This window comes from Oncorhynchus mykiss, chromosome 5, assembly GCF_057628025.1.
Source record: "Oncorhynchus mykiss isolate SJ-2025 chromosome 5, ASM5762802v1, whole genome shotgun sequence".
In the NCBI taxonomy this organism is placed as follows: domain Eukaryota; kingdom Metazoa; phylum Chordata; class Actinopteri; order Salmoniformes; family Salmonidae; genus Oncorhynchus; species Oncorhynchus mykiss.
Window position 1 is genome coordinate 40,839,718 of NC_143026.1, and position 24,340 is coordinate 40,864,057.

The following is a 24,340-nucleotide window of genomic DNA, read 5'->3' on the forward strand; positions in this document are numbered from 1 at the left end:
CTATCTTGTCAATATAATAGACAATCTTTGGAGAGTACTTGAGGTTTTCCAAATATGCATAAAGAACATTCAATATCACTGTGACCTATTCTTTTTTTAAATGTTCTAGCTAGAGCAGAAACATTGCAAGCTGTTCCATATAAAGAAATCGGCATTGGGAAGATCCAATCTTACACAGATTCCCATACAAGGGGGGAGGGGCTGAGTATTTAACCTGGGAATGGCGTGGTATAAAAATGTCAAATATGCATTTCAAAGGCCTTGTTTCTTCTGTAGGAATTAATTGTTTCTAAACCTCAAATGTAACTGAAGGAGAGTTTTAACATGGTAAAGGGAAAACATTAAGAATTAATAACGTACATGATATCTTTCTTTGTCTGCAGTATTTTTGCTACAATGCAAGGTTGCCCTCCACTCCGTGGGAGCATTAAAATTCAAGCATGTAATTTCATAGAATCTCAGAATGCTTGGCAATGCTGAAATCTATGCAAGCAATAGCCTGAAATTAACCAGTTATACAGTAAACATAAGCCTTGTTTATACCTGGTACTGACTTGCGTCCTTTGTCCTGATCTTGTCCACATTCTATTTGTGCTCACACTTTCAGAAATGTGTCTACACATGGTTTTAATGTCTCTCATCCATCCACTGTGTCTGCATTGTGACCAGATTTCTTGGTCCCCCTCTGTATGTAAATTATTTGACAGCTATTCTTTCATAATGACGATTTAAATGTTTTCATTGTCCATATCGGTCTACACTTGTAAGTGTGCCTGACAACCTCAGGAGGTAGTCAGGAAGATCTGATGACAATCGGATCACATTGCATATTTTAATCGTCTACACGGAATATGTGGGCACAATCAGAATATGGACAAGATCAGGATAAAGGATGCAGTTTAGGGGCAGCTTTACAGGACTAGAGATGCATAGTAACTCCAGCTCCCTTGGAACCCCACTTGGTAGAAATAATTTCATGCTGTCACAGCAGATCTGTTAATTGAATGGAAAGTCTCCCATAGAGCTCTGAGAACATTCACCAGTGTGTTTATGGACTGCATCGTCACAGCATTTGGTAAACTTCCTGGCCGCCCTCTTGGCGAACCTGACCTTGCCCCGAGCCTTCAGTGTGGAGCTGTACTCATAAGACTTCAGCTTGGTGTAGTAGTCTGAGAACTTGTTGTACAGGATGGAGATGGGCATGCCGTTCAGAATGATCCCAAAGGAGATGCAGGCGAAGGCAAACAGCCGGCCCAGGATGGTCTCTGGAAACATGTCTCCATAGCCCACAGTAGAGATGCTCACCTGAGGGAAGGAGAAGGCCAATGGTCATGTTATCTGTGAACATTAACCGAGTCGCTACTGAGCTTGCTAACATTTCCAGGAAGTTACAACTTGGACTCAGATTCAACTCGCAGTGCATAGCAGTTTTAACTTTGCTTTGCAATCTGAGCCCCGAGTTGACCCTTTGTGATATGTGTGTCACTGTGCTTACTAGAGGCCTTGGAGGAGGCCGAGGAGAGCCCATGTGAAAAGCTTTATTAGGAGGGCGAGTGACGTAGTTCGTTTCTGGGGACATATTCGACCTCCGTCTGAAGGCTCTTTTGAAGCATTGTTTAATGGAATTACAGAACTAAGGCACTAGGTGGGTCTACAGTCAAATGACATACGACAGATCAATTCCCATGTCATCTTGTTCCATTAAATAAGGTGGAAGTGCCTCAAGGGAAATCCCTAAATGCCTCCCCTGGCAGTGAGAGGGAACCGGAGTCCAGCCCTCTTCAATACCATTGTATCTATTAGGCAATGGAAAATAGCTTCCACATCTGCTGAGTCAGCCCTAATGAAACAAGATCAAGACGTAAGGGCAGGACAGGCTATTGGCAATGTGAAGGTGTCTCTTAAAGGTAACCGTGATAATAGGCTACTGTACTTGATAAGTGTGTGATGAAGATATCTATTTCTGGCTGCATGTTCGTAATTAAGGCCAACTTTAGTTCTAGGTGGAATTGAATCTGCAGGTAAGAATGAATCAATGTTGCTCCATGCTGTGTAAAACCCAATTGTGTGTGTGTGTGTTTAACAGTACCACATAGTCACATAGAAAGATACTCAGCACTGAGCAAGGTCAGAATGTGCTGAATAATGATAGTCCAGAATTTCCTGTGATATTGTAATAATACACAGTACAAACATTTCCAAATAACTAAACAAATCAATGAAGGTAATGCAATAATATTAAGCAAATTACTTATAATGACCAATGAAATAGAATGGGGTGACTTACAGCTGCCCACCACCATGCGTGAGGGATGCTTGTGAAGTTGGTCTGATGGACATCATGCTCCACAGTGTACACCATGGCAGAGAAGGTGAGGATTCCCATGGCGATGAAAAGGAATAGGCAGCCCACCTGCTGGTAGCACTGGCGCAGCGTGAAGCCGAATGCTCTCAGCCCCGTAGAGTGGCGTGCCAGCTTCAAGATACGGAAGATCCTCATCAAACGCATGATTCTCAGCACCTGGCCCAATTTGCCCACCCGGCCCACCGTCTCGATGTCTTGGTGCTTCCCGTAGTCGTCGTTCTCGAAGCACTCCAGCACCAGCTGCAGGTAGAGGGGAAAGATGGCAATCAGGTCCACCCCGTTCAGGACGCTTTTCCCGAAGCGTCGCAGGTCCGGTGTGGACACCAGACGCAGCAGGTACTCCATGGTGAAGAAAGCGATGCAGAAGGTTTCCACATGCTCCCCGTAGGTCTTCCCGCTCAGCTGTCCCGTGGGGGTGTTGTACTGCATCTCCTCCACCGTGTTCAGCGTCATGGCCACCAGGGACACCAGCACGAAGAAGCTGGAAGCCAGAGCCATGAGCTTGGCGGTGACAGAGGAGAAGGGTTTTTCCATCAGGTTCCAGATGATCCAGCGCGTCTGGCCAAACGCCATGCCGTGGAACAGGTCCTCATTCTCTTCCATCTCCACCTCGGCCTCCAGCTCCCGCTGGATCTTCAGCTGCTCATTGAGTTCATCCTGGCGCTCCTCAAAGGAGATGCGGCAGCAGCGGTGTGTGTTCTTGATCCTGACGCCCCAATAGTTGATCTCCTCCAGGAAGTTCCTGGGACACAGCTCATCCTTGATCCAGAGGACGCCCGTCCGGTAGAAGTTGAAGATGCTGTGGAAGATGTCCGGGTCCCTGTCGAAGAAAAACTCGTTGTTTTGGACAACATAGTCATCACACAGGTCCAGCTTTCTGTTGTGGTCTGTGCATGTCGCCAGGCGGCCGATCCTGGTCTTGGGATACTTGGCAGCAACCCTGTATGAGATCTGATACTCCTTCCCACCTACGTTGATGTTCAGCATGTAGTTCTTCACAAGAGAGGAGAGACCTCTTGTTGGGGAGGCCATTACAACATCTTCCTCGTTTTCGTACTCTGCATAGATGTCGTAGATGTCTCGTCTGAGCTCTTGCATGGAGTTCCATTGTTTCACCAAGTTGTTCTGGGTGAGGGGAACATTGTAGTCCTCCTCTGGGTCCTTGTATGTGGGGCCTGTCCCCCCCACTTTGTAGTTGGGGAAAAGGCTCCGTCTCCTATTCTTGAACATTCTGGAGTCCTGTGCTGGGACCTGGTCAGACACGCCGGCTCACTGAGGGGCGTGGAGGCATTACCACAGGTCTAATACCCTCTCCTGAGTCACCCACAGCAGTATACCAGCAGAAAGAAACAACCCTGACCGTCTAATGTTGCTGACTGAGGATCTGGGTGCTTAAAGATTTAAATACTATTATCCTCTTCCAGTCGCTTTCCCCTCCACCCTGACGTCTTCCATTTGCCTGACATTCACAGATCAAATTGCCTAGCCACAGCAGGGGACACACTGTGCTGTATTATAGACCATTACTGACCTCCTGGTTGGTAGTAAAAAATAAAAAAAATTTAAAGGTGAGGATGCAGCTTAAATCCAGTTTGTTTCAATGATTCTAACACTATCCCGTCTTATGTCATCTAATAGTCCTAAGGAAGTCCTAAGGAAATCTTTCCGGTCATAGCTCATGTGATGTGTTTTCATCTACATGCAGCTACTAATAGTCTTAAAACCCCTGGCTTATGTGGAGTATTATAATCCTAGAGGCATGATAAAATACGATAACACACGCCTAATGTCTACTGGCATTAACATGCAGAGCAGGACATCTCCAGTTTAGCTGTGGCCTGCTGCCAGCTGCACTGTATGGTACTAACTCATTGCTTACCACCAAGAGGCACCAACCACTTTCTCTCATTGCAAATAACTAAACAATGGCAAATTCCTACGGACCAAAGCCACGGGAAGTAGGGGTGCTGAGGGTGCCGCAGAGCCCCCTGAAAATCGGAATAAAAAAATATACTTTTTAAAAAAAATTTTAAAGGCAGTACGCTGGGCCTTTACAAGCCCTGTGTTAACGGACCAATATAGCATCTGTCGCACAGGCACTTGTTTTTTTTATTCAGCAGCGCCCTCAACAGAAAAATGCCTGTGGCTATGGTACTCTTGTCACTTTGCTGTGACCCTTTAATCCAATCTGGTGCAAGCAAACTAGTTAAAAGTGCTCTGAAGTAACCTGCCATCCTAGCCTTTGTGTAAACTCTGTTTCAACTACGCTCGTTGTGGGCTTAATCCAGTTAACCTTTTTGACTCTACACAGCATATTGTACTGCACTCTGTAACGAGGGACCCTGGGCATCTTTTTTTGTTGTGTTTTTCAGAGTCAGTAGAAAGGCCTCTTTAACGACCGTTCCACACCATTAATTGTTTATGGTTCATTGAACAACCATGGGAAACAGTGTTTAAACCCTTTACAATGAAGATCTGTGAAGTTATTTGGATTTTAACTAATTATCTTTGAAAGACAGGGTCAGCTATTTTTTTTGCCGAGTTTGTGTTTTGTGTTAAAACAAAAGGTGTGGTTGAATTTATTCTGCCACGGTGTCTTCTTATTATCTCGGCCTTTAGGCCTATATATCACAGTCGCAAGGCAAATTAATTGACAGATTATAGAGCAAACAATGCTATTATTGCATCACATAGGTTGTAATATGGCTTTTGGGGGAAGGGGGGCTTGGCTTCCCCAGTGATTTTACCCACGCACCACTACTGGATCTTCAGGTCAGAAAGTCAGAGCTCTAGAAAGAGCCCAGAGTTCCCGAGTTGGTTGACCATTCAAAACTATTTTTCCCAGTTGTCTTGAACCCACTGAAGTCGGAAATCTGAGATTACCCAGTTTCCTGTTGTTTTGAATGCAGCATTAATGCTCAGAGGAAGACGGCAGGGTATTCACTTTAAGTCAGGAACCAAAACTCCTCCGTAGTGACCCATGAATGCATTCAGTCACATGACAGCTCGATCAGCTGTTTCGATTTCACTTACTCGCATGTCAACTGAGCGAGGATCACATTCAAATGGGGATTGGGAAGTAGGTCCCAAAATGCTCTTCTAAGCGTTGAGGCTCTGTGCAGGCCAGTCAATATCTTCCACACCAACCTCTAAACAAACCATTTCATTATGGACCTCGCTTTGTGCATTAGGGCATTGTCGTGCTGAAACAGGAATGGGCCTTCCCCAAACTGTTGCCAAAGTTGGAAGCACAGAATCGTCTATGCTGTAGCGTTAAGATTTCATTAAGATTTCCCTTCACTGGACCTAAGGGGCCGAGCTTGAATCATGGAAAAACAGCCCCAGACCATTATTCCTCCACCAAACTTTACAGTTGGCACTATGCATTGGGACAGGTAGCATTCTCCTGCTATCCGCCAAACCCAGATTTGTCTGCCAGATGGTGAAGCGTGATTCATTACTCCAGAGAAGGCCTTTCCACTGCTCCAGAGTCCAATGGCGGCGAACTTTACTCCACTCCAGCCGACGCTTGCCATGGCTGCTCAGCCATGTAAACCCATTTCTTGAAGCTCCCGACAAACAGTAACTGTGCTGACGTTGCTTCCAGAGGCAGTTCGGAACTCGGTAGTGAGTGTTGCAACCGAGGACAGGTGATTTTTCCGCACTACGTGAGCTTGTGTGGCCTACCCCTTCACAGCTGAGCCGTTGTTGCTCCTAGACATTTCCACTTCACAGTAACAGCACTTAAAGTTCACCGGGGCAGCTCTAGCAGGGAAGACATTTGACAAACTGACCTGTTGGAAAGGTGACATTCTACTGTATGATGGTGCCACGTTGAAAGTCACTGAGCTCCTCAGCAAGGCCATTCTACTGCCAATGTTTGCTATGGAGACTGCATGGCTGTGTGCTCGATTTTATACACCGGTTAGCAACAGGTTTGGCTGAAACGGCAGAATCCAGTGTATATACTGAAAAAATAAACACGCTACAATTTCAAAGTTTTTACTGAGTTACAGTTCATAAGGAAATCAATTAATTGAAATAAATGAGTCCCTAATCTATGGATTTCACAACTGGGAATACAGATATGTATCTGTTGGTCACAGATACCTTTAAAAAAGGTAGAGGTGTGACCCCCATTTGACTCATGCAGCGCGACACATCTCCTTCACGTTGATCATACTGTTGTCCCACTCAATGGCTGTGCGAAGTTGCTGGATATTTGCGTGAACTGGAACACAGTCGTACAGGTGGATCCAGAGCATCCCAAACATACTCAATGAGTGACATGTCTGGTGAGTATGCAGACCATGGAAGAACTTGGACATTTTCAGCTTCTGGGAATTGTGTACAGATCCTTATGGACATGGGGCCCATACATTATCATACTGAAACATGTGATGGCAGCGGATGAATGGCATGCAATGGGCCTCAGGATTGTCACGTTATCTGTGCATTCACATTGCCATCGATAATGTCAATGGTGTTCGTTGCTTATGCTTGCCCATACCATAACCCTTACCATTGAGCACTGTCAAAGTTGGGAACAAACCGCTCACCCACATGACGCCATACACGTGGTCTGCAGTTGTGGCCGGTTGGAAGTACTGCCAAATTTCCTTAAGACGTCGAGGCGGCTTAAGATAGAAATTAACATTCAATTCTCTGGCAACAGTTCTAGTGGACATTCCTTCAGTCACCATGACAAGTGCACGCTCCCTCAACTTGAGACGTGACAAAATTGCACATTTAAGAGTGGCCTTTTGTCCCCAGCACAAGATGCACCTGTGTAATCATGCTGTTTAAATCAGTTTCTTGATAATGGATTATCTTGGCAAAGGAGAAAAGCTCACTAACAGCCTTTTGTGCGTATGGAGAGCATTGAGCTGAAATAAGATGGCATTAAACATGAGACCAACACTTTCCATGTGCATTCATTTTTGTTCAGTATATATATATATTTAGAAAGTGTATTTTAATGCCCTACTTTTGAATAGTTAAACATTTCCTATTTTAGTATCGGTACATGAGCTTATGTCCTCAAGTATGTACATCAGGAAAGGCAGTTTGACAAACCTATGCAGCATTACCATTTCATGAAAAATACCTTTGGGCATGTATTAGGCAGAAATCTACATTTTACCCTAACAGTCAAGAGGTTTACTTGGATTATGATATCCTGTAGATCAAAACAATCCATATTGCCATCTGCAATTGTTATATCAGGCACAACTATGCATATGTTAATGCAGTTGAAATAGGCTGTCAATCATTAAAATAATGCACTCTCGAAAAGCTACTAGGGCCACTACCTTAGACCAACAAATGACTAGGTTGCACTCAGATTCTCTACCAAACTCCAGAAGTTGGTACATTTGTACTCCCCCCCCCCCCCCCACACACATTGTAAAATCATTGGTTTTTAGTGCATGCATGATATCCTCAGACCAGTCAATTCCTTTTTGAATTAACGAGGGGAATGTATGCTTTGGGAGAAAGGAGGAGATTCAGAATGTACCAATAAGTGGTAAAGGGAAAGTCAAGCAGTGGCTTTTTGAATGACTTATGGGTCTTACGGAAATGTGTAAATGAAAGAGTCTTGTTTCATCTTAAGTGTTTGCAAATCATTTTATTCACGACACAGCATTTAGTCCCCCTGCACATGGCTAGAAAAAGTCACAGCAACGGCACAAACATACAAAATAGTTTAACAAATTCAGTTTAAATACATCTTACCCTACCCTGGTACTATGCCCAACCATAGCAAAAATTGATTTCAGTCAAATGTATACAATCTTATTTACAGCAGACCATTTGATCAAAGTGCTTCAGTCCTGATTCTGTTCTTAGGGGAAGAGGGTTTATGTACAATGTTTTACAAATGCTGTAGTAACATGACCTTCCTTAGCTCTCATCTTCCCAGCACAGAATCACACAAAAAAGCTTTATAAGAATGTGCTTCTGGAGATAATGTTCATAAGAAACGTACATATTTTAAGACAGTACTGCCTAAAATATTATTTTCATAAATATTCAGAGAAACATGTTCAGTAGGGGACTGAAGGTTAGAACCAGTATCGCGCCCTGCATGGCCTCACTTCAAAGGACGACCAGTGTACTGAACTAGACGCAAGGTCGCACGTAGTAGAATCTTTGAAATGTTTTGGGGCTAAGGGGGAAGGAGTGGGGATATAAGAGGCCAAGCCCCCAAAATCCCTTGCCACTTTGGACACACTTGGTGTGAGTAGGACAATTCATACATCATTCACACAACTAATGACAAACATCCCCCCAGAAAACACAACTTAATGCACTTTAGAAGGCATCTGGTTGTAGCTCTGTTAAAGAAGCAGAGGTCGTTGGCATGGAGACCAAAGGTAGAAGAAACCGACGGGGTTCACTTGGCAGATTGGTTATGACAAGTCATCTTCTGTATTCACAACTGATATCTGGAAGGAAGACAAAAGCACAATGGAAAGTGGACCTTCACAGGCAGAGAATCTAAACAATTTACCGATTGAGGGCTAAAGTAGTCTGGCTACTAGCAACAATGAATGGGATTTCCCCCTTAGGGGACAGTCTGCAAGTAAACGTAAGGTGATAAGTCACAATGCAAAAAGGGATTGGAAGTTCACACAATCAAGTAGTTAATTACAGAAGTGAACACGCGACTGATTAAGGAGACTACTTACTGCTGGGTAGGTGTGGCCTATATTGGAGGAGTGCCTGCTGATATCAATGTTGAGGTCGTCTTCGGTGGTTTTCAGGTACACTGGATTGTCAAAGTTCATGCTCTTTTTATTCTTCAGCTGCCAGTTACGCCACATCAAGTAGCCTCCTGCAGCAGCCATGGCCAGGAACACTGGGGACAGGAGCCAAAAGTGGGATCAACATAAGCCATACTGTAGTTTAATATCCAGCTAGCCAGAGCCAAGGTTACACAGCAGCGGTGCAATTCAATGGTAACCTGAATAAATCACCACAGCCAATCAACAACTACTATAACTAGGAAAAACCATTGAAGTATTGCTCACCCACCCACTTATCATACAGTTGAGTGTCCTTTAAAAAGTATGAGTCATCGACAGCTGCAGGAGAGAGATGCGGGATGGGGCAGTGACAGCGGTACTTACACACAGGGAGGATAACCCAGGCAGCTGCAGATCCTCTAGCTGTAGAGTCCACCTCACGGATGGATGTACTGACGTTGGCTTCTACAACAAAAAAAGTTAGTCTGAATGAGAGTCGGTCCTTTGAGGGACCACGTAAACACAGAACCATACTGGTTCGTGTCGCTATTAGTTTATTTTAGGGTAACCAATAATCACGGTGTACCAAGAATAACCTTGAGGGCCTAAAGTACAATAGACACAACTGGTCATGGAAATAATACTTCTAGGAAATGGAACATAGGTGATATGAGAGTTGGTAGTGACATGACTTGCAAACAAGTTGGTGAATGGAAGGGGGGGGGGGGGCAGAGAGAACCAGCTTTTTTTTCCTTCCCTGCCCATCTGCCAATAGGGTGGCTCTGATCCCTCTGGCAACCCCCTGGTGGGCAGCTGGGCTCTGGAACATTATGTGGCCATCAAGAGCTGGCAAGAACAGGCTGACGGACCAGTAATTTGGCACAAATCACAGTCTAAGGAAAACTACCACTTCTTTTCACCAAGGGCTCAATCAGGGAAGGAGAACTGGGGCTTACCAGCAGGGACAGGTTGGGGGACAACTTTTGGCACCGTGATCACTTTGAACAAAAAAAACTGAGATCAGTGCAACAAAGGCATCTTACAGAAACAAAAAAAAGGCCTAAACAAATGACTTAAAAAGCAGGCTAATCAAATAAATCCACTACAGATAAAATGCTATATTTGTTACTTTAATTGTGGTCCTTAATTATGCATGCATCCACTGGTTAATTGTAGACGTCACTTAAATCTACCGTTTAACATTCCTGGGTGGATGGCAATAATAGCTACTGCCAAAATTTACTTTGACAGTACAGGAATGTCTAACACTCCAGACATCTTGACTGACCAACTTCCCCATCACCACCTCACACCGCCCCAGTAGAAGGCTGAAAGCTTAGGCTAATCACCATGACGATGGGTAGCACAGGGAAGCCAGACCAGAGTCATCCAAGAGTAAAATTAAAATCATTGACATCTTTTCTAAGAGCCCAGAAGGCCATGAAACTAGACTACTGGGTCCTGAGTCGTGGCTATAGCCAGGACACGCATGCAGCCCCAGCCGCACATGGCATGCGGGCGGTTGACATCTTTACCTTGGGGGTCAGTGGGACGTATTAGAGCTTTCCCATCATCCTTTGAGGGAGTAGAAGGGCTCACTGTCATAAGAGAGCAGAGTATTGTAACGCTTTGGCAAAACTTCAATCACAGCTTCACATTCTGACTACAGTTGCATGTTACCATGCAGCTTTTTCATGTTACTTTATGTCACAAATTAATTCCTAGCGGAAAAACAGGAAAGCGGAGCAACGCGAAGCACAGAAGCGTTTGAAAAAAAATTGCAGAAGTGATCCAAAATTACTAGAGGGAAATGAAATCAATTTCTATACTACTGTCCAGCTAACCATAGAGCCTTGTTCAATTGCCAAAGGAATTGGCGACAAAAAGCAGGAAATGTTAAGGCCTATATTACTCTATAGTAGTGCAAAATCTGAAGGCTGCTCATGTAGGATTATGAGCGGCATGAATGAAATGAAGCAGGAGAGACGATTAGAGCAGACAAAATATTATCCACACTTGACTTATAACTGAGCCTAAATTACCACAAGAAATAATCTTTATTCATTGATCATTTAATAAAGATCTTTATTAAATTAAGAGCATAGACTACACTGCATGACAAGTATAACAGTATTTTAGGCGATAGATCTTGGTTAATGGCAGTGAGGTGCACAGCCTGAGCTTTCCCCGCTAGTACCCTCACTAAGCAAATCCGACCCCTTTGTCTCATGCAAATGAAAAGCGTCAAGCACACAGTCTATATCCTAGCATTCCATCAATTACCAGACAAGACACCTATTTGGGGAGAACACATGTTGCTTTCTGGATCAAATCTAAAAAAAGCAGTATATAAAGCATTCAAGTGACAGGAGTCCCTCTAATTGGCCCCTACAATAACCCCCTGTCCCCTCCGCACCCCGGGTGGTTCATTCAATCAAACTGCTTTTAAAAAGCCTAGTGCCATCTCAACTATATTCCCAAACATCAGTGGCTCTGAGAGGGGAAGAAAAAGCAGCAGAGGCTTTTAGAAGGGCAGTTGGGATGAAGCAGAAGACAGGCAAACAGAGGGCCAGACAGCCTGGCTACAGCGGTCAGGCTTCACAAGCAACACAGAGGGGAAAGAAATGCTTGGGTGACAGAATGGGAGTTAAAGGCCTCTAAAGAGAGAGGGCTCGTACAAAAAAAAAAAAAAAAAAAAAAAAAAAAAGGCATCACAGCACAGTTTAACCCCTCACTGCCCAACCGGATGTTAAGGGTAAGGTACTTGCCTGGTCGACAGTGAAGGCCGTTTGAAGCGAGCGTCTGGCCTTTAGGACACACGCACGTGTATTTGGGGGAGTATTTGTTGATCTGTGGAGCTGGCAGGCACATGTAGGCACAGCCACCGTTCTGAGCCTTCTCATTGCACCAGTTTGTCCCTGTGTGGAATCAAAATGGAGGGAACCAGTTAGCCACTGCCTGTGCCCCATACTTCTAGGATACATTACGTGAAGAACTACGCTACTTTGCCTTAAAAACGCAGATCAATCTAGTCACACCTACATGACAGCATTTTGATGTCCTAAAATATCCTAGTCAGAGTGTTTTTTTTTAAAGCATTGAGAGGCTAGCCAGTTAGGGAAAGGTCAAAAACAAGGATCCTGCCATGCACTAACGGTTACAGGGGTCAATGGAGTTGACTGAAGACAGTTACATATGAGTGTGGAGCTGTGAATTTCACAGAGGCAGCAAACACAGCCCTCTCGCCCTGTGATCTAGGCTAACTAATATAGCCTGATCACTGGGGCTTGGGAGAGAGAGAGGGCTAACATCTGGCAGCCTTACCAGGCAGCTGGATTAGCTCGTGGTAAACAATGATGTCCTGTGGCTCGTTCAGATTGCTTGCCAGGGTAATCACATCAGAGCCTGTGAACTTGTTTGCTCCGTAGATTGCCTCGTTCTCCCCATCTGTCCAAAACACTCGATCCTGAAACAAAACCAGTCACACACTAAACCCCAGAGCAGATGCCAGTAGAAATGGCTTGGGACCTAAGCTTCAGAGAAGGAAATACTTTTGAAGACACCAAACAGATATTTATTCTAACAGTAATTCTGTCAAATGCCACCAGGGGTAAATGCCGTTGATCACCACACAGAGAAAATCATGGGGTTTACAGAAAACCAGTTATGGTGAAACCAACTAAACACTTTGAACAGAGATTTAGCAAATGACCAATTATGAATGTCAATAAAAGCATGTGTTTGCTGGGTAGCATTAACACGAGAAGCAATCCAATTGTAGACGCAAAACTACAATCTGTCAATTACCCTGCCAGTGTATTAGTTATAATAAGTAGCTTTCGCACACTTATATACACACACACACACACATTTCACCACCCTCACAGCGCATCGAGAGCCATACCTCAAACACAGTGACAGCGAAGGGGTGAGCCAGGTATCCTGGGGACTGGAGCACTTTCCTCCGGTTGTCTCCGTTCAGGTCGACACTAGAGAGCATGTGCAACTTTGAGTCCACCCAATACAGTCTACTCTTGATCAGGTCTAAGGGAAGGAAATGAATACACATCACACCCTGTCGCCGTCAAATCAATTGAACCTGCTCAAAGGGTAAATGCACATGAGGTATAATGCAGTGACGGGCCAATCAGAATCCAGCTTCACCCACCCAGGGTGATGCCATTGGGCCACTGAATATCAGTCTCGACCAGGACCTGCCTGTCAACCCCGTTCATGCCCGACTTCTCAATCTTAGCTGGTTCACCCCAATCTGACCAGTACAAGAATCTAGAACACGGGCAGAGAGGAGATCAAATCGTTATAAGGGTAAAGAAAGGTGGAAGCATTCAGGAACAGAAATGCAGAACCCCCATTAAATACAGTAACTTTACCCAGAGAGTGGATCAACAGCGACAGACGCAGGCTCTTTCAAACCGCTGTCAAAGAGAACTTTCCGTTTGGTGCCGATGAAGTTGGCCACAGCTATGGTCTTGGTACCGAGGTCTGACCAGTAGATGTTCTTGTAGATCCAGTCAACGGCGATCCCCACTGGTGTCTGGACGTTATCTATCACCTTCACATGACTTCCTACATCTCCTCGCTTATCCAACACCGTGCTGGAAAGACAAGGGATTGAGAAACATCTGTGCTCGGTTTGAAGTTACTCATTGAGCCAAAAAGAAATGTAGTTTGTAGGGTTGAACGGTTTACTGCTGGGAAGTATAGCGAACATATGCTCAGTGAACTTTGGCCCTGGTTACCATGTAAAACTGATTTCATACGTCTGTCAGAAACCAGTGATAACAGGTCAAGGTGAACACAGACTCCATGATAATAGACCATCTATGGGCTGAGACTTAATCCCATAGCTACCTGAAGACGGGACCCATAGCTACCTGAAGACGGGACCCATAGCTACCTGAAGACGGGACCCATAGCTACCTGAAGACGGGACCCATAGCTACCTGAAGACGGGACCCATAGCTACCTGAAGACGGGACCCATAGCTACCTGAAGACGGGACCCATAGCTACCTGAAGACGGGACCCATAGCTACCTGAAGATGGGACCCATAGCTACCTGAAGATGGGACCCATAGCTACCTGAAGATGGCCCTCTGGCTCAGGTCTGCCCAGAAGAGCGTCTGCTGGGTGAAGTCTGCATCCAGTGCCACTGTGTTCCGCAGCTGCTCCACGATCTGCGTGTACTCCCTCCTCTCCAGACCCAGCTTCCGGATGTCCCTCCGGTTAGTGAAGATCAGACAGGGCTCCGTGCCTTGAGGGAGCCACAGACACTCATTCATAATGACGATACAATGGAGCCTTTTAAGTCAGTCCTCATGTCAGAACAACACTAATCACGAGTCACCGAGTCAGGAATGGCACAAAAAAACATCCCCCAGCTGGACTTCAGATCAAGGTCATTGCAAACTATATCACTGCTTTTCCATTTGAGCTTGGACTACAATAAATAAATAAAATATATAGCAGCTTGAGAAGTCAAACACATTGATCAGGACAGATCGACATGGAGTACCGAGTCCATTGGACCGGATGCCCATTAGTGACGCCGCGTTCCTCTAGCGTGCCAACGTCTGCCTAGGCATCCCTCTGCCATGTGCTCGTGGTGGTACAGCATGGTGTATACACGCCAGGCTGAGCCAACTTACCCACGGCCTTGCACACTCCCGTGGTGGGGTCCATCTGGTAACTGTTGTGGCACTCGCACTTATACCCTCCCTTCAGGTTGATACAGATCTGACTACAGATCCCAGGATTCATACACTCATCGATGTCTGCAGGAAAGGGAAAAACATGAATAGTCACTAACAGTAGGAGGTCAATGAATTTAGTTGTGAATACCAAGTCAAATGTAAGAGATGTAGTACATCTCAATACCCAGTTAAACGTCAGCTGAAAACACCTTTCTTTCGCATGAGAGTTAATATCAAATAGTGTATGGGTTAATGATTAGATATGGCTCCTACCCCCGCAGGTTTTACGGTCTATGAGCTGCAGTCCAGGGGTGCAGTCACACTCGTAGCCAATCACCATGTCCCTGCACATGTGGGAGCAGCCGCCATTGTTCAGCAGACACTCGTTCAGGTCTGAGACGGGAACAGCAGAACAGTGGTTACTCATGCCCTTTATTCACAAACAAAGGCCTGCCTGAAAATCAATCACATCAGTGGACTGGCTTCGGCTGGCTGAACGATAGCGGACTAATGGGAATCGCTGTAGCGTAGGACGAGTTTGACAAGGACAATACGAGGTATCCGACATGGGACAGGTCAAAAGGGTAAAATGTATATAGTAAGTGGTATACACAAACAGACCGAACACTTGCGTCAACCCCATAATGTTCTGCGGTCTACAACCAGGGCAGTATTGCAACTTGCAAGGCAACCCACTCCAGTGAAAGCACTCATGGCTCTTCATCGTGACTGAACAAATCACAAGACTACACACACACTAACTGATCTCATCCTCGCGTCGCTTCTACTGCTTAATTATAAACAGGTTTGGTTCCCGTCCATCCACTTACTGCACTCTTTGATGGGCTCGTCGCTCCAGTCAGGACAGTCCCGGGCCTTGTTGCACACTTTGCTCATCTCGATACACTCGCCACTCCGACACTTGAACCTGTCAGGGCCGTTGCACTGCGTCACTGAGTCGTGAAAGAGAAAGGTGACATTACAAACCGGTGAGGCTGTTAAACAGGTACAGTGACACAATGGAAGTGGGTGTAGGAGATTGAGTCGACCGTCTACAAATGTTGTGGATGTAACCATAGAAACACGGAGTGCTTAATTGCACGTGCAACCAATGCAATTCATGTGACGGCTTGAAGTCAATACTTCCATAATCTCATTGCTGTAATCCTGAATATCAAATTATAGTATTTATTGAGCATATTTTGCCCCAACTCATACAGGAATGTCTGAACGCCGACGCAAAAATGACCTCGTTTGTGGAAACGTTCTGTAGTGTAGCAACACCATGTACATTCGTTCGGGACGACATTACTTCTGGTTGAACACTCACAGTTTTTGCAGTTGACTTCGTCGGTGCCATCTGCACAATCACGCAAGCTGTTGCACTGTCTGCTGCCGTGGATACAGGTGCCGTCCTCGCACTTGAACTGGTCTGGCCTGCAGGTACGAACAGCTGGAGAGGAGAGGACACAGACCTGTCACACCATTTAACCCTTAACTCCATTTGCACTCAATACTTACACCACGGTCATAACCATAAAAAAAAACAGAAACCCATGACAGCTGCTGTGGACACGGAGTATAAAGACAAGCACGTTTCTTTTATGGCCAGATCCTTTTATTGCAATATTGTTTTATTGTAATAGAAGGCTCCATTTATGATCATATGAAAGCAGCGCAATCTGACCTGTGTAGCAAAAAAAAATATCGGCTGGCCTGCTGGAACTTGCAGGTGGTCTGATTAAGCCGCTCCACACTTACGACAGTTTTCTTCATCACTGCCGTCCTTGCAGTCGGCGTCTCCGTCACAGCGCCACTTGCGGTGGATGCACTCCCCGGAGCCACACTGCGTCTCGCTGGGTGAACATTTAGCCGGGGGCGTGGGGTGGCGACCACAGCGCTGAGGGGATTCGTCCGATTGGTCCTGGCAATCCACGTCGTCGTCACACACCCAGCTGCCAGGGATACAGGTGGCGTTGCCACACTGAAACTCGCTGGGGCCGCAGGACGACGGGGCGCACTCCTGCTCGTCACTCGTGTCGCCACAGTCGTCCTCGCCGTTGCACACAAAGTTACGGGAGATGCAGCGGCCGCTCGCACAGGTGAACTCCAGCGAGGCGCACGTGATGTTACCTGTGTGAGTGAACGGAGTACTCAGTACTGTGACGCCAATGTAGGAATCAACAACCATGTACTCCTAAATTAACTGTTGCTGCTTGGAGTCATTCAAAAATACACAGTAAGGAAATCCACCTAGCGGTTCGAGGGACACCTCTCGCCCTACGGCTACATGGCAAATAGACTCACCGCAGTTAATTTCATCCTCGCCGTTATCGCAGTCCTTCTCTCCATCACACTTCCAAAAGACCGGGATGCATTGGGTGGACCCGGCGCCACAGCTAAACTCATTCACACGGCAGGTCCTGGTGTCTGCAGGGCACATGGATGGAGAGGGAGTGAATTTATAGACCTTTAGTGCTGCAAGTGTTTGGAATGGGAAATGCTTAACACACAATTCTGCAGGGCGCTGGGCTAGGCCGGCTAATGGAGCACTGAGCGATATATTGAGCCGAGCACTGAGTCGACTGCCTCTGACAGCAAACGTAGGCGGTTAGACAAATGTTATACATTTTCAAATCAATTGATCTTGATGTGTTCAACAAGATTAGATTGAGATTAGTGTGTACACTCCCTCACTTTACAGGGTAGGTACTGTATAGAGCAGATTACGAATGCTTCCTTAACTAGGCTGAGAGTCCAGAGCACGTCTTCGAGCCCATTCAAAACTCCTACAAGCCTCTATCTAGTGGCGATTGGCACAACGCCTGTTGGTTAGGAAGCAAACCTAGAGGAATTTAATATTTCAATCAAAGACAAGCCATCAGGAACTGACCTACTAATCATACCATTGAAGCAGAGGAGACAGACGAGTCATGTGTAACAGGGATATAGGAAGGTCTGGTGAGAGTGCTCGCTACCAAAATCAATGAAACTATTTCTGAGAAATGCATGTGAAAGCATGCTGGGCAGTATCAGTCAGAAGAGCTTGTGAAGCATTAGCTCCACATCGGCGAAGAAAACTCATACTGCTCCTAATGTAACATCACACACACACACACACAACGGGCTCAGAGAGTAATGTACGATGGCAGATGAACTGACAGACCCGTGTTGGAAATATTCTTAACGTCACATCAAATCAACATTTTATAAAGCCCGTCTTACATCAGCTGATGTCTCAAAGTGCTGTACAGAAACCAAGGCTAAAACCCCCAAAACAGCAAGCAATGCAGGTGTAGAAGCAGCCTCGTGTAACCTAATGCACTTTTGGGAGCGAATTGCTTAAGACAACTGCTTCTAACTAAAGGACAATTTTGGGAGAATTAAGAGTTCCTCAATATTTAAATGTGGTGACTCACATCCTCACACAAACATCACCATGCCTACAGACAGAGCGCTTTTCCGACAGCTGGTCAAACAAACCAGTGACGTCTTGACCTGCACGTACACACAAACCACCCCAAATAGGACTGACACCCTGCTCATTGTGTACTGCAGTGGAATACATTGCTGCTGCCCACATCACTGGGAACAATCCCGTTTGGAACATTAAATGAAGGCTTGTAATGTGGCCACCTGGTCTCTATGCAAGTCGAACTATGCGAGGGTGCACGGAGGACATGCACTTAAAGCAGTATAGCGGAAAGAGCCAGAGTAACCTGATCTAATCTGGATCCAAAGCCATATCCACAAACTGACACAGCTGTTGCATTGGCTGACCGTGGGAGGCACATGGTGAAACTGTGATTAAACGCCCGTGTGAGATTGACAACCTGACCCACTTATTATGGAAGACACAGTATAATGAAAAGTTGGGTTAAATTGCAAGTGAAGGCAACATTTATTTTAGACAGGGATACATTTCTCAACTGAATACGAAGATCAGAAGGAAAGGGAGTCCCAATCTGGGGCTGGCTTGTTGCAGGTCACTTACGGCAAACATCCACGCTCTCGTCAGAGCCATCCTCGCAGTCTGGCTCACCGTCGCAGTGCCATCTCTTGGGGACGCATTGGCCATTGCGACAGACAAAATCCACCTCCGCACAGGTCTTACGAACTGCAAAGGCAAAGCGGCATCGAGTGTGTTAGTGATACAGTATGCGAGCGTCAGAATCAGACCACCAAGCAGCAAGTGAAGCATCTTGGTCTTTCAGTGTGAGGACAAAATCCGCCCCAAAGTACCAACCAAAATATCACAAAGAGCCGAAGGTCAGCTCCGGACTAAACCAATATAAGGATTGACAATGTGCCCTTTAAAATCATAGTCACTATAGTGTATATTTAGTATAGTGGTCTATTTCAGGATTTCCAAATGTGGTTCTGGGGCCCCACTACACAGCTGATTCAAATAATCAAAGCTTGAAGATGAAGTGTTTATTTTCAATCAGCTGTGTAGTGCTAGGACAATAACCAAGAGGTGCACCCAGGGGGCCCTCAGGACAGAGTTTGGGGAAATCCTGGTCTATTGCACTGAGCATAGTATTAGTCAAACAGACCTCCACAATGGCAAAGCACTCACCCTCCCACATACCCCACCCTATTTTCAGTCACTTCATGTCCACTGTGCTAAAGAGCCTTCTCACAGGCCATTCCTCCTTGTGACTAGATTGCCACCTATTGCCAGAGGCCCCTCTAACTCTTATGGAAGTCCCATCAACATTAATGTCACCAGGGCTGTGTTGGTAATGTATACAGTCAATAGAGGGATCGACGGGCAGAGAGACAAAGGAAACAGATGGGCAGGTAATCCATAGTAACACTAAAGTGGTTATGTCAGCACAGATTTCATCAAGACCGCAACACACATCCCTTTCTACAGCAACCTCTTCTTCCCTCCATCCTGCTCCGTCTCATCCCCCATGACCCAGATAGCACAGAAAATCAAGGTGACACTCCGTTTGCCCAGATGGGGCTCGTGGGCGCGTCTCCATCACGGCCATTTTTAGCTCTCCAGAACCGGCGCCACTTACACCAGGTCATGATAACCCCGGTGGATTCAGACACAGCACCAACGGGGCCAAGATTAACAGGCTATGCCACTGATTTATCACCGATCTGATGAAATAGTGTGAGAGGCGGTTCATGCTTCTCACCACAGGTGTGCTCGTCACTGCCGTCGGAGCAGTCCTCATCCCCGTCACACTGCCAGACAGATGGGATGCAGCGGCCATTCCCACACTGGAACTGACTGGGCTCACATTCTGTCTTCGATCCTGTAAGGAACAAGGAAATACTCATTGCACAACAATGTAGAACTGGCGTTTGCGTCCCCAGGCTTCAAGGACTACAACATTCCATCTCGTTAAGCACTAAATTGAAAGTCCTGACCTGGGTCGTGTCTGTAGGACACAGAAACACAAAATAAGCCATCACTACATGCACACATTCAGCCAATCGATGGTTAAGGCAAAATCAAAAGCCAGAGTCAAATTCTAAAATGACTGTCTATGGGGTTAATATTGACAGAGGGAAGAGAGTTCATTTGACGTCAACAATAACCCACTGTGCCCTAGGTACCAGCCAGCCACAGTGAAACACGGCATATGGCTCCTGTATGACAGAGTGGCTGTTGCCAGCCAGCTACGAGCCTGTGCAGAGAGGAGAAAGTACAGCCGGACCATGTCTAATGACCCCCTGCTCCTCAGAGTGTGCCTGAGTGACCTGCTCAGCATGGTACACTTCTGCAGCATGGAGCTAACAGACCTGTGTGACGGGAGGCCAATACCACCAGCACAATAGTCTGCCTGGGACCGACTAGTAATTGTCCTGGGCAGTGGCCAAAGGGTGTCCGAAATGGCACCCTATTGCCTAAATAGCGCACACACTTTTGAACAGACGCCTCGAGTCAAAAGCAGTGCACTAAATAAGCAAAAGGGTGCCATTTTCAGACAGCCATTTTCTAAACAAGCCAGCAGATCAGGCTCTTGAAGGGTAGAATGCCAAAGAACGATCAAGAGGGTCATATAAAGCAGAGCGCTTGCAGTGTGGACATTAGCATAAGTCTCAGGGGCACTACCAAACAAGTGGCTGATATGGGTCCTCATACACACAGGACTACACATAGTAGAGAGATTACATTAATCAGTGCCACTCATGCCCAAACCGTCCAGTGATAGTTCCAAGGCAAGGACCGGTGTGTAGCAGCAGTGCTCCTAGAGTGGTTCACACTACAGCTAAACCAATGACCCCCCCCAAACCGCAACTAGAATAAGGCTGGTCCTGAGGGGCAGGGCATCAAAATGAAATCCCAGGCCAAAATAAATGGAGACTTGCATAATCATACACACTGAGGCTGAATCATGTGAATATTAGTCATTAGTCAACTGTATAGGTCCTACTGCTCGTCTGTTCTATGGAGCAAGCACAGCTCACAGCAGGAGTTACCTCAGATACATCTCTGCTATTGTAACACATTTTGTGCTGCGGTTGCTTCACTGAAAAGCCTGGGGCAGTGGATCTGTTGATTAAAACTTGATAGTAGGTAATAACTTGGACGAATACTGAACAAAAATATAAATGCAACATTTTACTTTTCATAGGAAATCAATCATTTTAAATAAATGCATACGGCCATAATCTAGAGATTTGCATCTGTTGGTCACAGATCCCCCCCCCCATTTTAGAGTAGCCTTTTATTGTCCACAGCACAAGATGCACCTGTGTAATTATCATGCTGTTCAATCAGCTTCTTGATATGCCACACTTGTCAGGTTGATGAATTCTCTTGGCAAAGGAGAGATGCTGACTAACAGGGGCATAAACATTTGAGAGAAATACACTTTGTGTGTATGGAAAAAGTCTGGGATCTTATTTCAGCGCATGAAACCAACACTACATGTACACGGATCTAAAATATAAACGCAACATTAGGGAATAAACCCACCAACCAAACTAAAGCAGGCGTACTAACGCCTATTGGCAGCTTGCTGATCGGTCTCATTATTTATCATTTTCAAATTAATTGTAGGCTTCAAGTGTTTGCAATTGTGCAATCATTAATAGCAGAAGGTCTGAAACATTCCAAGGAAATATGTAATTAGTGTTAGATCAATGTCATTGTGAAATGTATGGTTAATACTCAAATGACCAGTTTCCATAATGAAAGCCATAGGGCAAACATTAACTGTTGTAGGTAGGCCTAGCCTACTCTTATTTCATTGTATTATACTTTTAATTGAGTAACAAGAGACATTTCAAAAAATATGCGCATCTTTCATTCAGGCCCATTGTCTACTTTGATTGACAAACTAATTTCCGTTCGCCACAGATTGTGTCCTTCTGTAGTCCCTGTCCGCTGTGGTGGCCTACAGTCTGAAGACAACGCGCTTTTGAGCACTATTGGTCTCAGTATCACAACCAAAATGGAGAATAAAAGCCTTGGTCCTTGGACACAGCTCCATTTTAATTAGGTCAAGGAGAACCTAATTTGCGTATGGTCTCGCTCAATTCACGAAGTGAAAACAATCGGAGATGCAACAACAAAAGCCCCCGACACTAATAAAATGTTATTTTCACGGTGTGGCAAAACATACCCCTTCACGCTCAATGACAAAGCTAAACACTTCATAGATGGTCTACATACCGATAGGGTAATACGCTTAATCGCCAATGCCATGCACTGCGATCCAATAGTCCGCAAATAATAAGTCACCTGTTCTTTATAAATTTGTTCTTTATAAATCCCCCCCGAAGAGAAGAATGTGGTGTTGCTACGCTGTCCCACTGGCCAGTGTGAAACAACATATCAATCCATTGAAGGCTCGCCCCAATCTTCAGGAATAAATGATCACTGGTGGAACATTCTGTAACCTACAGAGAGCGAATGTTAAAGAGAAGATTCCAAATACATCCCACCCCCCTATATCAGTACTATCGACTTCAGATTCATTGCAACCCAAACCAATTACCCACACTGACCATTTAAAAAAAACGACGGTATATGTTTCTAGTGTAACGACCACGTAGCCTACATAAACACAGGCCTTTTGCCTGGCCGCATTTAAAACGACCGACACCTAAAGACTAAAAGCAATTATTCTGGAGTTTGTCAAACCTAGGCATTTTATCGGAAACGCCAAATGTTGGAATAAAACAATATGCTGAGGGCACTGAAAACCCGTCTGCCCGTTTTGTGCCATATTCGTAGAACGAAAGCAAGGTTGAGTATTACATTGCCGCTGTCAGTCCTGTGTAAAGAAACCATAGGCAGGTGTAATGGGCATAACCAACCCGGTGTTGTACCAACACATTGAAATAGACCACAAAACGTTCAGACATGTACAATTAGGCTACGTACCGTGTACAACACCACACTGCTGAAGACATATTGGTAGGATAAGGAGCCCAAGAATAGACGTGACCATTTCGCAGTGTGAGCTGGCCTGGTCGTTCTGCGCGGATATTCACACTGCTACGGATACGACACCTAGCTGGAGAAAACAAAAACCTAGCGCCAACCACGCGCTTTTTATCTCATTTAGGCAACACCGGTCAGGCTCTCCCTCCTCTCAAGCTGGTCATCGAGCTGCAAGCCATGTCCTAATTTACTGATAACATCAACCTGCACCAAACAACCGCGCCAGCAGAGCTGTGTGTGAGCTTTCCCCCCCTCCTTCAAAATGTCATTTTACAAAACAGTAACCCTTTCCCTGCCCACCGGTGATGTTAGGCTATGTGTAATGCTATTCTGATGGGAAGTGTTTCGATGCATATGCTATTACAATTCATAACTGTAGCCGAGATGAAAATGTATGTATGATTGTCAAGGGGCAATTGCGGTTAGCTGAGTGATTGATTGACCGATTGATTCCACTAATTGGTTAATTGATTGATTACTAGTCAATCTAGCGTGAGTGGGACATATCACTGGCCAGACTTCATGGGACTGTGGATAAAAAATAAAGGATCTAGCCAATAACAGCACATAACTGCAGTAATTGCAGTCAACTTACAGAGCAATTGAACATACTGTTTGAAAAGTGAAAGAGTGCAATGAAAGCCAGCCATACAGGGGTTAATGTGGACCCATTTTTAAGCTACAAGTTTCTGATATCTCCTTCTTGTTATCCATCCACTTGTTTTTATCATGAAGACTATTGGGCAGCTGATGAATCTCCCTGCAACTTGCCTGTTCTGTAATAGTAGCGATGTACCAGTAACACAGCTGGAGGCACTTTCTGTCCTAGATTCTGCAGGCAGACCAAAACAAAACTGTAATAATGTGCATCATCATGGAATCTCTCTCTCTCTCTCTTTCTTTTTCTTTCTTTCCCTCTCCATAATTATGAATCCATAATTTAGTGCTGTTTGAAAACATAAACCCAGCATTTAGTGTTAATTGCAGACCTTGATGTTCAGATATTGTACCGTCGACACGTACACTGAGCATACAAAACATTAGGAACATCTGCTCTTTCCATGACCTAGACCAGGTGAATCCAGGGGAAAGATATG

The 24,340-nt window shown here is 45.4% G+C and overlaps 2 protein-coding genes across 3 annotated transcripts; both read right to left on the reverse strand.

Moving 5' to 3' along the window:
• Nucleotides 1–996: 996 nt before the first annotated feature.
• Nucleotides 997–3,595, reverse strand: LOC110522940 (potassium voltage-gated channel subfamily V member 2). The gene is made up of 2 exons (XM_021601376.3): nt 2,288–3,595; nt 997–1,305 (listed from the first exon to the last, which is right to left on the reverse strand). Exons 1-2 carry the CDS (start codon nt 3,593–3,595, stop codon nt 997–999), a joined length of 1,617 nt encoding a protein of 538 aa, XP_021457051.2.
• A 4,379-nt stretch (nt 3,596–7,974) lies between these two features.
• Nucleotides 7,975–23,667, reverse strand: LOC100136015 (ovary specific vitellogenin receptor). Of its 2 annotated transcripts, XM_036977501.2 has the most exons (20): nt 23,184–23,522; nt 19,981–20,100; nt 18,822–18,944; nt 17,135–17,257; nt 16,589–16,960; nt 16,158–16,280; nt 15,658–15,780; nt 15,101–15,220; nt 14,783–14,908; nt 14,217–14,388; nt 13,506–13,730; nt 13,283–13,401; nt 13,019–13,158; nt 12,439–12,580; nt 11,883–12,032; nt 10,650–10,712; nt 10,071–10,112; nt 9,499–9,579; nt 9,058–9,227; nt 7,975–8,814 (listed from the first exon to the last, which is right to left on the reverse strand). In XM_036977501.2, the coding sequence occupies exons 1-20, from the start codon at nt 23,248–23,250 to the stop codon at nt 8,779–8,781; spliced, it is 2,637 nt and encodes an 878-aa protein (XP_036833396.1). In that variant the 5' UTR covers nt 23,251–23,522; the 3' UTR covers nt 7,975–8,778. The 2 variants fall into 2 exon arrangements, with proteins under 2 accessions (XP_036833396.1, XP_036833397.1); XM_036977502.2 differs by lacking the exons at nt 10,071–10,112; nt 10,650–10,712 and having other exon boundaries at nt 23,184–23,667.
• Nucleotides 23,668–24,340: the final 673 nt, after the last annotated feature.

Coding starts and splice junctions, on each gene's coding strand:
- LOC100136015 (XM_036977501.2), bottom strand. CDS start 23,250: ATGGTCACGTCTATTCTTGGGCTCCTTATCCTACCAATATGTCTTCAG. Junction 16,281..16,588: donor CAGTGATGAAGAAAACTGTC/GTAAGTGTGGAG, acceptor TCTCCTCTCCAG/CTGTTCGTACCTGCAGGCCA. Junction 10,113..10,649: donor ACGTCCCACTGACCCCCAAG/GTAAAGATGTCA, acceptor TTTTGTTCAAAG/TGATCACGGTGCCAAAAGTT.
- LOC110522940 (XM_021601376.3), bottom strand. CDS start 3,595: ATGTTCAAGAATAGGAGACGGAGCCTTTTCCCCAACTACAAAGTGGGG. Junction 1,306..2,287: donor ACGCATGGTGGTGGGCAGCT/GTAAGTCACCCC, acceptor TCCTTCCCTCAG/GTGAGCATCTCTACTGTGGG.